The 15,926-nt window shown below is 35.4% G+C and overlaps 1 protein-coding gene across 12 annotated transcripts in view; it reads left to right on the forward strand.

The window, feature by feature from the left end:
- The window catches only part of TJP1 (tight junction protein 1), a 245,215-nt gene that overhangs the window by 157,540 nt on the left and 71,749 nt on the right, over positions 1-15,926 (forward strand). For all 12 annotated transcript variants that reach the window (XM_042941198.1, XM_042941199.1, XM_042941201.1 and 9 more), the window contains one exon: positions 7,505-7,561. In XM_042941198.1, coding sequence (XP_042797132.1) covers positions 7,505-7,561 — 57 coding nt within the window. The remainder of the gene's footprint in view (positions 1-7,504; positions 7,562-15,926) is intronic.

Below are 15,926 nucleotides of genomic sequence, written 5' to 3' on the forward strand. Positions count from 1 at the left end.
ACTTTCACCCACTAAATTTAGCATCTATTGGTGGATCTCATCTGCAACAGTTTGTGGGGTTTGGCTGATGGTAATTTTTGTTTCCCTTTTTCCTTCCCCATTTGTTAATTGGAGTTCCGTTGTAAGGAGTGCTGTCTCTTTCTTATTTATTTGATTATATTGGTATAGGCTCAAGGATATCTGTTTTCTTCTATGGGTTAAAATTGAATAGTATCATTATTTACTTGGTTGCTCAAGTTATTCCAGCTTTGGCCATTAGAAGCTCCCTCAGATTGGTTCCTGTGTTCTTTTGACAAACTTTCTTTCTTTTTTTTTTTTTTTTTTTGGCAGTCCCTTAATTTCTGGTATCACATGATATTCGAGGTTCATTTTATATTTTCACCCTGAAAGCAACCACTTCTCCAAGGATTCCTGATTTCTTTTATTAGAGAATCATATTTAGAAATTTAGATCTTCATGATGGTGGCTGTGCTCATTGCAGTGGAGGTTTTTGTTTGGTTGCTTCTAGGCTCTTTCAGCAGCTAGAGCTAGGAAATAGATGTATGTATAGTAATCTGTGCATATGTACGTGACTCTTTCTGTATCTGTGTGTATAGATGTCTAAAACCAAGGGTTTGTCCTGATACTTCAGATTCCAATCTTATTTATAACCTTCCTCCTTTTCTTATTTATAACTTTTTTCTCCCAGCAGTAGAGATCCAGCTTTCATTATCTACAGTGTATTTGCTTCTTGGTTTACTTCTGATATACATACAAAATAGTTTCAAACTTATACCCATACCTCCAGGAGAAAGACTAACTAGGCTACAGAATTTCTATACAATTCTTTTTGTCTTTGGCTTTACAGCATTCAGTCAGGATACTGTTTTAAAACTACAGTTTCTTGTGTTTTCTCCTTAGCTTTCTTCATGTGATCACATTATTCATTTATAATACAGTTAGATTCATACTTGTTATTATTTGTATTCCATTTTGGATAATTTCCCATATCTCCATATCTGTGTTTTAATGTGTGTGTGTTTTGTTTTGTTTTGATATGCAAGGGTGTGTGTATATATATGTATATATTTACATACATGTAGATATATATTTATAGAAAGAATACTGTGGTTCTGAGAGTCAGAGTTACACAAAAAGATACACTTAGAAATATCACTCCATAGTCCTCCCTGCCACTTCAGTCCCTTTCCCCTTTCTACCTGAAAAGAATTCGAAGTCTTTTTATCCATCTTCAGGCCATTAGAAAATGTCTACCTAAAAATAGTTTTATTTTTGATAACTGGAAAGCACTCACAGTTTTCTAGAGTGTCTGTAACTGTCCCAGATGAGAAATTGTCATTTTTAATGTGCATATAATGGTAACTTAGTTAAGTTGATATCCTTTCACATTGATCTTAGGACAGGGCAAAGATTTATTTGTAAACTTATATTTTACAGAGACCTCCAACTTTGATCAACCAAAAAATTCCATTTATACTTTATGTCTTCTAGCTGTTAACGTCTTCTAATCATATCTATCATCATTTGTCCCCTAAGTTGCCAACCAAAGAGTGGACAAAATAAAGTATTTGAAAATTTAACTCTTGTTGAGTATAGTTGGGTGTTAGCTACTAAATTTTCTTCCTTTCTATGGAGACTGTCCTCCAACTGTCATCCAAGTCAACATCTATTGAGAGACTGCACTCTTACTTTGATCATTATTTGAATTCTTAAGCTTAGTAAATTCTTAACTTGTATTTGAGAAGTTTGTTGAATCCCTGAGTGTCTCCAAGATCTCTCTTCATTTGGCTTTAGATTTGTCTTTTTTACTACTTGAAGGACAGTTTTTACTACTTCTTGGACATCTCTATTTTGAGAGTTCACATGACAGCCCTTCAGATTAATCCAAATGCTTATCTTCCCTATTTTTTAACACATACTCTAGTCTTTTTCTTTGTATTTCATTTGTATATCAGTGATCACAGTTGAAATTAAATACTTAATTGATAAGGCCAAAGAGGTCAGGGGTCATCTATCTGTTTTATTCGTTAAAACTTAGGTTGTATTTTTTAAGTTCCTGGCTCAGCCTGATCTCAGTAGATGATCTTGCATTTTATTTTGGGTGGAAAATAACTCAAAACAAAACAAAAACACTTTGGAGAGCAGAATTCAGAAATAATTCAGTGTAGCAGCTCTGTTCACAGGACTCCAGAGAGAGCACCTTCCTTTACTACTTGATTTTCCTAATGGAGGACAGCAAGTTGTCAAGAGTGTTCAGCTGCCTCATTTAAGAGAGAGTACTGACTAAACTAGTCTAGGTATATATTTAATATTTAAAGGTCATAGCTTCCATTTTTATATTTTGTTTTGGTGTACTCTCCGAGCAATAAATGATGTTTTGTGTTAGCTCATTGGTTTTCCTCTATCCTCATTGGCTGTTCCTTTGGTCCCCACCCACCCCCCCCCCCCCCCCAAATACGTGTAGTCCACAGGGTCATCTTAGTCCTTGCGTAATTGGATCTTTTCTCTTGGTTTCAACACTACTTTGTTGATTACTTCTAGATCCTTATCTACTCACGATCTCAGTCTTGATCTTCAGCCCTGTATATTTAGCTTCCTATTGCCTATATCTCTGCTTCAGTATTTCCACAGGCACCTTCCATTTAGGATGTCTAACACTGAATTTATAATCTTTTCTTCTTCCTGCTTTTCCACTCAGCTGTCCATCTAAAGATGCCAGTTGGCCGTCTTTAGCTTCTCCCTCTTTACACCTTAACTTTCTAACTGGTCTCCTTACCTCAAATCCATCTTCCACAGCCTTCAGAATGAGTTTGGGCTATGTCATGTGATTATCTGAACTTTCTTAGTGTTTTCCCACTGAGCTTAGAGTCCTTAGCATTATATTACAAGGCCTGTTGTAAAGGAACTTTTGCAACTTCTCTTTTTACCCTTTCCTCATCCACACATCGTACAACTCAGCCATCCCACAGCCAACTTTATGTGCAGCATCAACAACCTTGCTGATGTGATGTTTCTTCTGAAACTTGTCTCCCCAGTTTTTTTTTTCCTGATCATTCTCCAAGCTTGAACTTGAACATTGTTTTCTCAGGGACTCCTATCTCTGATCTTCACAGCAGGCAGAATCTTCATTCTCTTCTACACCATGTATGTAGTGTTATAAACTTTCTCCTTGAGCCCTTTAGAGAGGAAGAGGGACCTATTTTTGGCCTCCACACCACTTGCATATCTGATAAATATTTGTTGAATGAATGAATGAATGAATGAATAAATGAATGGGTTGCTTTTAAAATTACAGCTATAGCAGTAAAATTTAACTGACTATAAATCCTGCTATGTATCTAGATAATGTTAAGGAGTAAGATTTTTCCTTCGTTTGTAGAATAGTTGCCTTATTTATTGTTTTGGATTTGGTTTTCTCCCAGTTATAGGTCCATCTTGTTTTGTCAGTTTTTGTGTCCTCCTGTCTATTCCCCATTTAATCTGTAATCATCCCTAAAGGACAGCAAAACTGCCTAGAATGGGGATCTGAAGTTTTGGCAGGAAGCCCTTTAGAGTTGGTGATCTGAGTAGTGTCTTTGCCAGCTGGATCTTAGAACAAAGAAACCAAACAAACTCTTGGCAAATTCTGAAATGCAGCTTTTCGCTTCTTCAGAAATTGTGATTCTAGTCAGTTGATACCGACTTAGAAATGTACTCATAACTCAGAATCCAGTAGTCACAATTTGCAGTCACTCCTGATGTCTGCAGTACTCCACTAATAATTGAATTTGCGGCAAGTTTGAAATTGGAATTATAATTGGACTACAATTAGAATTATAGTCCAATAGAATTTTGGAGGTAGAAAGAACCTTTTACTTGAGATAATTTCATCCAGTTCTTTAATTTTATAGGTAAGGAAAACTGAGGTCACCTATCCAGTATGGCAGATTTGGGCTCTGATCTCAGTATTTCTCATCTAGTTCATTTTCCGTGTAACAGCATCTTTCCAGGTTACTAGGGAATAATAGTGCTGGTATTGTGCTTAAAGGAGTAACACTTTTTCTTTGGTCTCCTAAAGCCCAGGGAATGAGACTGTAGATTTCTCAGAAGATCCATGTCCAAGTTATGCAGCTTTGCATTGTTTTTAATAATAAACGAGAAGCAACTTTACAATAAGGATGTTGAGTTTAATCATCATGTATTTGTATAGGTAATAGATGAACTTGATAAAACACTACAGAAGGGATCATAGTGAAAACGTAAGGTACTCTTAGGTATTCTAACAAAAGAAACCTTCTGTCCCCCTTTTTCTAAAGCATCAAAATTCTGTTATTAGTGAACTTTTTTTTTTTCTTTTAGTAGCGCTTACAAAAATAGTGTTTAATAGGGGTTCTTGGGTGGCAGAGTGGGTTAAGCATCTGACTCTTGATTTGGGCTCAGTCATGATCCCAGAGTCCTGGGATTGAGCCCTGTGTCAGGCTTCCTGCTAAGTGTGGAGCCTGGTTAATTAAGATTTTCTCTCCCTCTCTCTCTCTGCCCCTTCCCCACTTGTGCATCTGTGTGCACGCGTGCACTCTTTCTCAAAAAAAACCCAACAGCACGAAAGTCGTGTTTATTAGTATAAAAACTGTTTCATATCACTTTTAGCCTTCAATTTTGAGTGATTTACTGTAAGACCCCCCCACGCCCACTTTATTATTATTTTTGAACATAGTAAAGTCAAAAGAATTTTGCAATGGATGCTTGAATCCTGACAAATAAGAGTCTTCCATTATATTTGACTATATTTGCATTATCATAAACCCATTCATTCATCTATCCTCTTCTCTATTCATTGAGAACTCCTTGTAAGGCCTACCTGGTAATGTAAACAAACATGGATAGAATTTGGCTGCTTCTGCCACTGAAGGAAACCAAAGGCTAGAGAGTGGAGAGGAGAGGACATGCTTCGTGATTTAAACTAGGACTACATTTTGTTGTTGTTTTGTGGTTTAAGTGGTAGGATTGGCAAGGCATAATAACTCATTCATATTGTAGATTAAATTGGTTTAATGTGCTGGTCAAGAGCCTGATTAATCACCTTTTTTAAATGTCTCAATCTCTATTGCATACGTCTCCCTTGTGATAAATCAAGCTAATAAGGCTATGTTTGGCTTTAACAGAGAATGAGCGATTACTACCCTTTTTTGGGAAGCCATTGAGTTAGTTGAGATGTGTACTTTTCTAATCCGTCCAAAGAAATATTCATTTTGATTGGAATGCCAGACAGTTGTTGTAGTATTTTTAGTTTTTCCCTTATCTGAACAAAATTAATTTCTCTTACTGAAGTTTTCTTCAGGCTTGTACATTAAGACCTTACCAACAGATCCCTTACCAACAGTTGAATAACTACTTTTTATAATTAACAATAAAACAAAATAATTTCCTTAAATATTACTTGGTTTCCTAAAACAAAGTTAATAAATATATTTGAAGTTTCCAAGGGGATTTGGTGAATGTGGTTTAAAATACACTGGCAGTTTATTCTGATTGGGAATAAAGAAAGGAAAGCAAAAAGATACAATACCTAATGAAAAATGTTCTTCCTAATCCCTTCACTTTGAAGATGATCAGTGTTAACACTTTGTGTCTTTTCAGCCTCCTTTACTACTTACGTTTAAAATTAGAATAACAATATATGTTGTTTCATAACCTGCTTTTCCCTCCTTAACATTAAATGAATTCCTTGTTTGATTAATACTCTTTTGGAAAATGGAAAACTTGTGGTGATTAAAATCATATGGAGGTTGATAAGCTGCTTCATACCAAAGAATATGTTATCAAGGTACTTGTCTGTTGTCAGATCACTTTCCCTTTGCACTGATATGAAAGGGATTGAAAAGGCAGTTGAAGCAATGCTGCTGGTTAAAGTGGATTGAGAATAGATGAGTTTAGAGCCATGCAAGCAGTTCTCATTTTTAATAAGTCAGCTAAGATTGGACAAACTGGCAATTATTGCAGATATTTTTATCATGTATATTTCAGTAGGACTCTCGATGTTTAGCAGAATTACTCCTATCATCGTTACTTCACATTGATGGAGGAATTTTTTTAAATACATTAAATCCTGGTCAGTTTTTGTGAAAAAACAAAACAGCTTTGTTTCTAGCAGAGTTTCATTAAAGGGAGGTTTTGCTGCATTTGATTGGAAGATTGAAACAAAACTCTGGTAAGGTTGGTAGTTCTTATCTATGGGAGTGAACAGAGAGATCCTTTCTCCCTCTTTTTTCATCTGGCAGGAAAGTTAATCTAGTTGCTTTGAATTTAGGGAAACAGGCTTTCCTTACAGGGATTCATTTTCTAAAGTGGCATTAATCTTCGATTAAAGATGTTGTGGGGAAGGAGAAATGGGTCCATGGTACCTTGATGGGCATATTCTCACGATGCTAAATGACAGCAGTGTGATAAAAGACGGATCTCACTTGTGAAATCAGCATTTCTAACAGTGGGTAACCTGTGATGTTCTGAGAATGTCATGCTCAGCATTCTCCCCTTCTACCCAGCTTTTTGTTAATTCTGGAAAGGACTTTGTTAAAAAAAAAAAAGTTTGTAAATATAATATATTTTTAGTAACCCCAGTTCCATAAAATGGTAACATTAAAAGAGACTGAATTATTTAAGCCTCTAAGAGCAATTAACCCAATTTCTAAGAAATTTTTTTTCAATTCTTTAGTGCTAATGCCTTGAATAGTAACTTATTTCCCGCTTTACTAAGAGGTTCTTGACAGGAGGTGAGCCTGAGCTACACTGTGGTTTGAGTAGTACCTGGATTGAAGGTGTGTTGGTTTAATTTAATGGTGATTCTTGGGGGTACTTTGTAGTTAATTTGTTTTTTTGTTTTGTGTGACCACCATACATATACTAGAAAAAACTTTTTTTTTTCCTTTTTACTTAAGGGTTATAACCAGAGCTTGAAAAGATAATTCTGTAGCAAAACTGAAACTAGGTGGTGCAGTAGTGTTTAACTATGTGATATTAAAGCAACCAATGTCCAAACATATCTAATGGTCTTATCTAGTTTCCGGTAACATGTATATTTATACTTACTGAGTTAAAAAGTATTTGACTTTTCCTTCCTTTGCACAGTTACACTGCGCAATGCTTTTTAATGTTTTATGTGTCATCAGATATTTAAAATAGTACTATTCCAACTTTTATTCTTTTCTATCTGATGTTAAGTATAAAGTTACTACAGAATTAGCTTGAATGCCAGTTTGAGCTGACATGAAATGAATGTAGAGCAGCATCTGTCCAAATTAAGTTAAAAACAAAGGAAGTTCCTGTGTGTAGTTTCCTGTCTCTTACAACAAAAACAAAAAGCAAACAAAAGCCTTCCATAATTATTAAACTCTTTTCAGAATATCTAATATTAACAGCATGAATTTTGGTATTTCAGTGTGCGAATTGTTTGCTGGATTATCTCACTCACTTTATTAAAGACATTTTCTTAACAGAGAAATGATTTGTTTTTCTTTTCCTTTCTCAGAACACAGCAATGGAGGAAACAGCTATATGGGAACAACACACAGTGACGCTTCACAGGGTAAGTTTTCTGTTGCAGTAAATACTCTGTGTATAACTCAGGATACTGGCAGCTTTGGAAAACAATAGAGGAAAGCCAGATGTCAGGAAGTCAGAAGAAAGGGGAAAAAACTTTTCTATATTCCTTTGTTTAAAATTAGAGTTGCAATAAATTCTTTATTAAGGTTAGAGGTGAACATGATTACTTTTTCATATATCCTTTTGGTGATTATTTGTATATTTGGTTTATTTTATTCCTGACTTGAGAAAGTAAGTGATTTATTTTTAAAAATTTGAATCATCAGATAGAACACATTGCATGTTGATATAAACTGTAAACTCCTTCAGACTTTCTGAATATATGTGCAGGTATTATAGGGTTAAAATCAAACCAGATTGTGTGAGTAATAAAACCTTAAAAGATATTTTTGATTTGAAACATGTAGATCCAAGCTATTGTTTAAGCAGTTGCAGATGGACAGAGAGCAAATAGCAGTAAGCTGGGTAAGATTAAGAGCTTTGGGGGCCCCTGGGTGGCTCAGTCAGTTGAGTATCTTTGATTTTGGTCATGATCCCAGGGTCATGGGATTGAGCTCCACATCAGGCTCTACGTTGAGCATGGAACCTCCTTGGGATTCTCTTTCTCCCTCCTCCCTTGCACTGGTGCATGTGCACTCTCTCTTTCCCAAATTAAAAAAACCAAGGGGGGCACCTGGGTGGCCCAGTCCATTGAGCATCTGACTCTAGGTTTCGGCTCAGGTCATGATTTCAAGGTTTCTTGAGTTTGAGCCCCCTGTCGGGCTCTGTGCTGCCAGCATGAAGCCTGTTTGGGATTCTCTCTCTCTCTCTCTCTCTCTCTCTCTCTCTCTCTCTCCCCCTCCCCCTCCCTCCCTCCCTCCCCCCCCCCCCCCCCCACCGTTGTCTCCCTCTCCCTTCCTCCCTCTCTGCCCTTCCCCCACTTGGGCTGTCTGTGTCTCAAAATAAATAAACTTAAAAAAAGAAAATGAAAAAGAGCTTTGTGTCTGAATGAGACTGCTCTGAATTTGAATCCTAGTTCCTTCCTCTTTTCTTTTAGAAAGGAGTAAGTGATCTAATAACCCCCTGCTGGAGCCTGGGTTTTCATAGGTTTAAAATGGGGCTAATGGGACCTATTTATGCTTACCATGAAGGAAGTGCCTTCCATAATTCTCCCCAGTCCTGCTTTGAAAAGAGCTAACTCTTCAGAATGAATAGAAAGAGATTAGAGAATATTTAAATACTTCACACTACTGTTTCTACCAGCTGTATCCATTACTAGGAAAATAGAAAGGGGTATGTAAATTAAGTTCCTGAACCCTGCCCCTGATTATCTTGTATATGTTTGAATCTGAACATAATAGATAATGGGTAAATTAATTATTAAAAAACAGTGATTTCAGATAAGATATGGTTGGCTTTTTTTTTATGTCTCCCTAAGTGGTAGAAGAAATCATTTAAGTAACAATAACCTTAACTTTTAATTGTTAAGGTTGAAATATGGCCACTCTGTTTGAAATGTGCTATTAGGTAGCATTTTTAAGTCAGATTAAACATGTTATAAAATAACTTCATACCTTATAAGTGTTTGGTTGTGATATAATTTTGTATTATGTTTTATTTTATCACATTACATTTTCTTAACACCTTTATTGCTTTTATTGGTATAATTTGCATATAGTAAAATTTATCCTCTGTGTACAGTTCTCTGTTTGATAAATTCGTATAGTCATGTAAGCACCAGCACAACCAAAATACGGAACTGTCCCATCACCTGAAACTTTTCTCTTGTACCCATTTGTCATCAACTTTGTTCCCCTCCCGCGGCACTTGGTAGCCACTGGTGTGTTTTTTTTCCATATAGTCATGTAAATGATTTCATACAATATATAGTCTTCTAAGACTAGCTTCTTATACTCTCAGCATTTACTTCTTATACTCTAAGCCTAATGCATTTGTGATTTCTCCATGACGTTGCTTTTATCAGTAGTTTCTCTTGTTGCCATTATTTTTAGTTCCTTATTGCTTGAGTATTATTCCATTGTATGGATGTAGAATTATTTGGATATTTTGCAGTTTTTTGTGGTTATAATTCTATATAGTGTACAGGTTTTTGTATGAACATAACTTTTCATTTCTCTTGGGTAAATATTTAGGAATGGGCTTGCTCTGAGTCTTATCGTAAGTGAACATTTACGAGAAACCACCAAATGGTCTGTACCATTTTGCATCTCCATTGGCTGTGTATAAGAGTTCTGTTGCTTTTGTATCCTTGTCAACACTTGATATTATCAGGGTTTTTTTGCCCCCCTAACTTTAGCCATTCTAATAGTTGTGTAGTGTGTTTGTCATTGTGGTTTTAGTTTGCATTTCTCTAAAGACTAAGGACATTAAAGTCTGTATGCTTGTCATCCATATATCTTCTTTGGTAAAATATATTTAAATCCTTTGCCCACTTTTAATCGGGTTGTTTGTTTTCTTAATATTGAGGTATTATGGGGGTTTTTGTTTGTTTTTGTATTGGTTGCAGTAAAATACACATAAAATTACCATCCATTCAAGTTCTTTGCCCATTTTTTAATTCGGTTATTTGTTTTTAGTTGTTGAGTTTTAGGAATTCTTTATATGTTCTGAATATTATTAGCTCCTTAGCTATATGACTTGTAAATATTTTTTCTCATTCCAGGAATTGCCTTTCCCTCTGTTGATTGTGTCCTTTGGTGCACTGAGGTTGTTACTGAGTTTTGAGAGTTATTTATATATTCAAGGTACAAGTTATTTATCAGATATTGTTTTGCACATATTTTTCCCAGTCTACAACTTGCTTTTTTCCTTCTCTTAATAGTGTGTTTTGCAGAGCATAAGTTTTAAATTTTGATAAAAGTCCAGTTTGTTAGTTTTTACTTTTATCAATCATGCTTTTGAGATGTTTTTGCTAAGCCCAGGGTCACAGGATTTTTTCTGGATGTTTTGAGTTAAATTTTGTGTATGTTATCACATGTGGGCAGAGGATTTTTTTTTTTTTTTTTTAATATGGATGTCCACAAACTTTTGGGCAGTTGTTTATGAAAACATTTTCCTTTCTTCATGAAATGCTTTCTACCTTTGTCAAAAATAGGTCTTTCCCTAGTCTGTTCTGTAGATCCTGTGTGCCTATCCCATCTGCCAGTCACTTCTGCATTTGTTATTATAGATTTATATTAGGTGTAGGAATCAGGTAGTGTGAATCCTCCAAATTTATTTTTTTTAATTGTTTTGACTATTTTAGTTCTCTTGCTTTTCTACACAAATTTTAGAGTAAGTTTGTCAAATAAAAAAATCTGAGATTTTTATTACATTATAGATTAATTCAGGGAGAACTGACAATACTGAGTCTTCCAAACTTTGAACATGATGTATTTTTCCATTCTTTTATTTTCTTATTACTGTTTTATAGTGTTCAGCATGCAGATCTTACACACATTTTGCTAGGTTTTTAGTTAAGTACATTTCATGTTTCCTGAATCTATTGTACATGGTATTTTTTTCATTTAAATTTTTGATTGTTCATATGTAGAAATACTATTGATTTTTTTTTTTTTTTAATGAACTTACAACTTTTCTTCTATGTAGTCATGGCATCTGTGAATAGAGGCAGTTTTATTTCTTCCTTTTGATCTGATCTGTATGCAGTTTCTTTTTCTTGCCTTATTGCACCAGCTAGGATTTCCAAGATATTATGGTGAGCAGACCTCCTTGCCTTATTCCTAATTTTAGATTAAAATATTCTGTCTTTCACCATTAAGTATGATGTTAACTGTCAGGTTATTGTATATGCTGTTTATGAGGTTAAGGTCAGCAAAGAGCTAAACACAGGGCTAGAACTCACGAATCGTGAGATCACGACCTGAGTCAAAGTCAGACGCTTAACCAAGTGAGCTACCAAGGTGCCCCGCCAGTACTTTGTTTTTACAAGTAGTGCCTGAGGTTAGGAAATGAGTATTCTTACTAGTTTGTTGGTATAATCATTGCCTTGCTTTTTGAATACTGAACAGTTTTGCATTCCCAAGATAAATTCTATTTGGTTGTGATTTCTTTTCCATCTTATATATTAATAGGTTGATTTGCTAGACTTTTCTCTCATATTGTTTTTCTCTAGTTTTAGTATCAGGGAAAGCTACTAGCCTCAAAACCAGCTGTTGGAAAGTATTTCTTCCTATTGTGTTTTCTGGTAGAGTTCTTGTACAGTTGATGTTATTTCTTACTTAAATGCTTGATAGAATTTAGAATTCACCAGTGTAGCCATCTGCTCCAGGAGGGATTTTTGTGTGTTGTGTGTGTGTGTGTGTGTGTGTTTGTTTTTGGGGGGGAAGGCTTTTAACTTTAAATTCAGTTTCTTTAATTTTATATAGGATTATTCAAGTTACATATCTCTTTATTAGTTTTTTGGGTAACTTTGGTAATTTGTATGTTTCAAAGTATTTGTCCCTTTCATCTAAGTTGTCAAATTTATGGATATAAAATGGTTAATATTCCCTTATTCTAATGTTGTAGGATCTGTAATAATGTCCCTTTTTTCATTCTGATATTGGTAATTTATGTCTTTTATTTCCTGGTCAATCTAGCTAGAGATTGAACAATCTTATTGATCTTTTAAAAAACCAGATTTTGTTTTCATCAATACTCTTTATTTTTTGTTTCCTTGATTTCTGCTCTTATTTTAATATTTCCTTTCTTTTGCTTACATTGGGTTTAAATTGCTGTTCCTTATATAATTTCTTTAGGTAGAAGCTAGATCACTCAAAACCGTAGAGATAATTTGGCATTATCACATGTTTGTTTTTTCCTCATACCTTTTAAGTGTAAATAAAAGAAGACACAGATCAGCTAAATTTGTTTCTCCTTTCTGCTGCTTTGCTTGGTTTTGTTAGGTTTTCAAATGTGGGGAAATGCTAAGTGATTTTACTACAGATCTGTATTTCATTAGCTCAGGTAAAGTAGGAAAAGATCTCGAATATTGAGAAAACAGAATCCAATTTTCTAAATGTGTTAGAAGTATCATACCAACTCGTGGTAGGTGTAATAATCAGGCAAGTCTGAGTTTTCTATTTAGAAGATGAGTGTGGTTCTGTTCTGTAGATGACCTCTTCTCATACTTCAGTTTTCTTTTGCTATGAGAAAGGTACCAGCCCAGGCGCCTGGATAGCTCATTCAGTTGAGCATCCAACTTCGGCTCAGGTCATGATCTCACAGCTTGTGAGTTCAAGCTACCCATGTCAGCTGTGCTGACAGCTCAGAGCCTGGAGCCCGCTTCTGCTTCTATGTCTCCCTCTCTCTCTGCCCCTAACCCACTCGCATTCTGTCTCTGTCTCTCTCCAAAATAAATAAATATTAAAAGAAAAAGAAAGAAAGGTACCAGCCCAGAAAAATGTCATCAGAAGATACATAGAGATGAGTTTGTAATTAACAATTCTTTGGTTTTAAACATGTTCACTGTTATGCTGGGAACATAGACCTGTGTTGCTTCTGGGCCTCATCACAGAGACTGTGACAGAATGGAAGTCTTCAAAGACCATCCCTCTAGGAATTGTTTTTTTATTGTTTTTCAGGAATTGTTTTTTGAAGGTTTTTAAAATTAGCCCTGTCAGTACAAATTGAGACATATATGCCAAAGCATAATTCAGTTGACTTCATTCTCTGAGGCCACAGAACAGTACTTTCAAATCTGACAGTCTTTTGGTGTTCTGAGTTGATCCAGAGTAAGATTTAGACTATTTTAGAGCATTATCAGCACAATGTATTTTGAAGTGCTGGATGATAAGTAAACATTTTACATGTTGTAGACCATAAATTTGTCACAGCTACTCAACTCTACAGTTGTATTGCAGAAGCAACCACAGACAGTAGGTAAACAAGTGGGTCTGGTTATATTTCAGTAAAACTTTATTTACTTATTATTTCGGCCTGGAGGCTATAGTTTGCTGATAACTGACTTAGAGCAGTGGCTCTCCAGGTTTATTATAAAGAGAAGTCAACTTGGTCATCCCTCAGTGAACAGAGGTTCTGATTCATTTGGTTTGGAATGGGGCCCCTAATACGCGTTTTTAAAATGTTCCAGTTTGAAATGGAGGACGATGGCCTCTGGCGTCATATTTTTTTTTTAGTGGGTTTTTTTTTTTTCATTAATGTTTGTTTATTTTTGAGAGTGGCGGGGAGTGACAGTGAGAGAGAGGGACAGGATTTGAAGCAAGCTCTCTGACAACAGAGAGCCTGATGTGGGGCTTAAACTCATGAACCTTGAGATCATGACCTGATCCAACATCAGACACTTAACCGACTGAGCCACCCAGGCAGTCCTGGCATTGCATTTTTAAGAAGCATTGACAGAAGAAGGAGAAAGTCATTCTCCTTGAGGTGAGCTCATGGGTTTTTGGCAATTGTGGTGAGTAAAGAAGATAATTTGAGGCTGTATGCTTTCGGCAATAACTTGTAGTATAGATACCGAGTATTGCCAAATACGGTCAAATCATATTCTTTGACATCTGACAGTCAGTGATAAGAAAGGTGGAATTAACTTCTTTTGAAAGAATAAAATTACTGTGGACTAAAACTTAAAGTTTTCTCCTATTTATTGTCAAGAATAATATATGATATGCTTCCATATTGTCTCATCTGTTTGTGTTCTCAGAGGAAACTTTCTTCACCTTAGAATGCTAGAAACCACTGAAATCCTATTTAATATTCAAGGCTAAGTGATTTTTTGGTATTTCTCTCTATTGTAAGCGTAGAGAACAAAAACAGGCAGAACTCCTTGCCTCATGGATTCTGGTCTCCCCATTGAGCCTCAGTGACAGATGAATATATTCCTTTGGTTGTTGTCTATCCCTTCTCCTACTGCATTATAATTTTCTCAAGGGTAGGAAATCTTAATCAATTTCCTATCCCTTTGGTGCTTGGTACTTGGTTATGCCCAATAAAACTTAATTCCCTAGAAGGCCAGCCTGTTCAATAAAGTCACTCTTAGGGAAAGTCTGTATAGCAGCATTGTCCAGTAGCAATACAATGCAAATGCAGACCACATCTGTAGTTTAAAACTTTTTAGTCTTCACATTAAAAAATGTAAAATACAGGTGAAGTTAAAATATTTTAAACACATTGAGTTAAATAAGATTATAAAATTTTGTTTAAAATGTCATTTTCTATATGTACTCAATATTCAAAACTTGGTAAACTTTTCTCATTCTGACTCTTACACAACCAATGTACATTTTGCAATTTCAGCACAATTTCAGGTAAGACTAACCATGTTTTAAGTGCTCACTCATGATGTGTCTAATGGCTGTCATTGGGAAGTGCAGGTCTGTAGCTTGAGATGCTAATGGCATTCAGAGGGTCCTGTGTTCTACCCCTCTTGCCACCGTGACCCACCTACACTTTCTTTAGCTTCAGATGTTCTCTCTTAGAAAATGCATATGTATTTTTATGATCCTTTGAACAATTAAGCAAATTCTTATTTAGGAATTTAAGGGAATGAGTTGGTCATCTTTTTTTATTTTCTTAAAAAGCATTATTTAAAGATTATCTGAGTATTTGTATGTTAAAGAATTAAGGGTAAAAGTTGAAAGAAAGGAACCTAGTTAGGAGATATTCTAAGGGTGAGCAGTCAAATGTGTCAGCTAGTGAGGTGACTGAATAAGAAGTAAATTTGGAACAAGGTGCCAAGACAGTACGGTGGGGGGAAGTATAGTCTTTCTAATACATGCTACACTGATACATGCTACACTATGGATAAATGTTGAAAACATTATACTAAGTGAAGGAAGCCAGTCAAAGGACCATATATTGTATAATTCCATTTATAAGAAATGGTCAGAACAGGTAAATAGAACATAGACTAGTGGTTGCTTAGGGTTGGGGACATAGAGGGATGATGGCTATAAAGAGGTAAGGAATTTCTTTTTAGGGTGATGAAAATGTTGCCAAATTAATTGTGATGGTTGTACACCTCTGACTACATAAAAACATTGAATTGTACATTTTAAAGGGTGAATTTTATGTTATGTGACTTATATCTCATTTAACTTGTCCCAAGTTGAGCAGGTGGCAGGGGGAGGGGGAGAAATCCTTCATATCTGGTAAGTAGCACCAAATTGGTATAAGATGGGTATAAAGTAAGCATTTACACTGATGTAAACATGTAAACTAAGGTAGGCTTGTATTAGCTGATTGAAGGCCATTGTTTACCTTGGTAGAGTGCATTGTAAGTGTTTTGAACTCTTCATTTTAATGTTCTGTGAAGAAGGTGTTCATAGGAACACAAAGTAAACTGAGTGTCAGATAGGTCTTGTGAAATGCTGCATAAAAGCTATAACTTGAGCCCAGGTCATTGGACT

The sequence above is a fragment of the Panthera leo genome, chromosome B3 (assembly GCF_018350215.1).
Source record: "Panthera leo isolate Ple1 chromosome B3, P.leo_Ple1_pat1.1, whole genome shotgun sequence".
NCBI classification, from domain to species: domain Eukaryota; kingdom Metazoa; phylum Chordata; class Mammalia; order Carnivora; family Felidae; genus Panthera; species Panthera leo.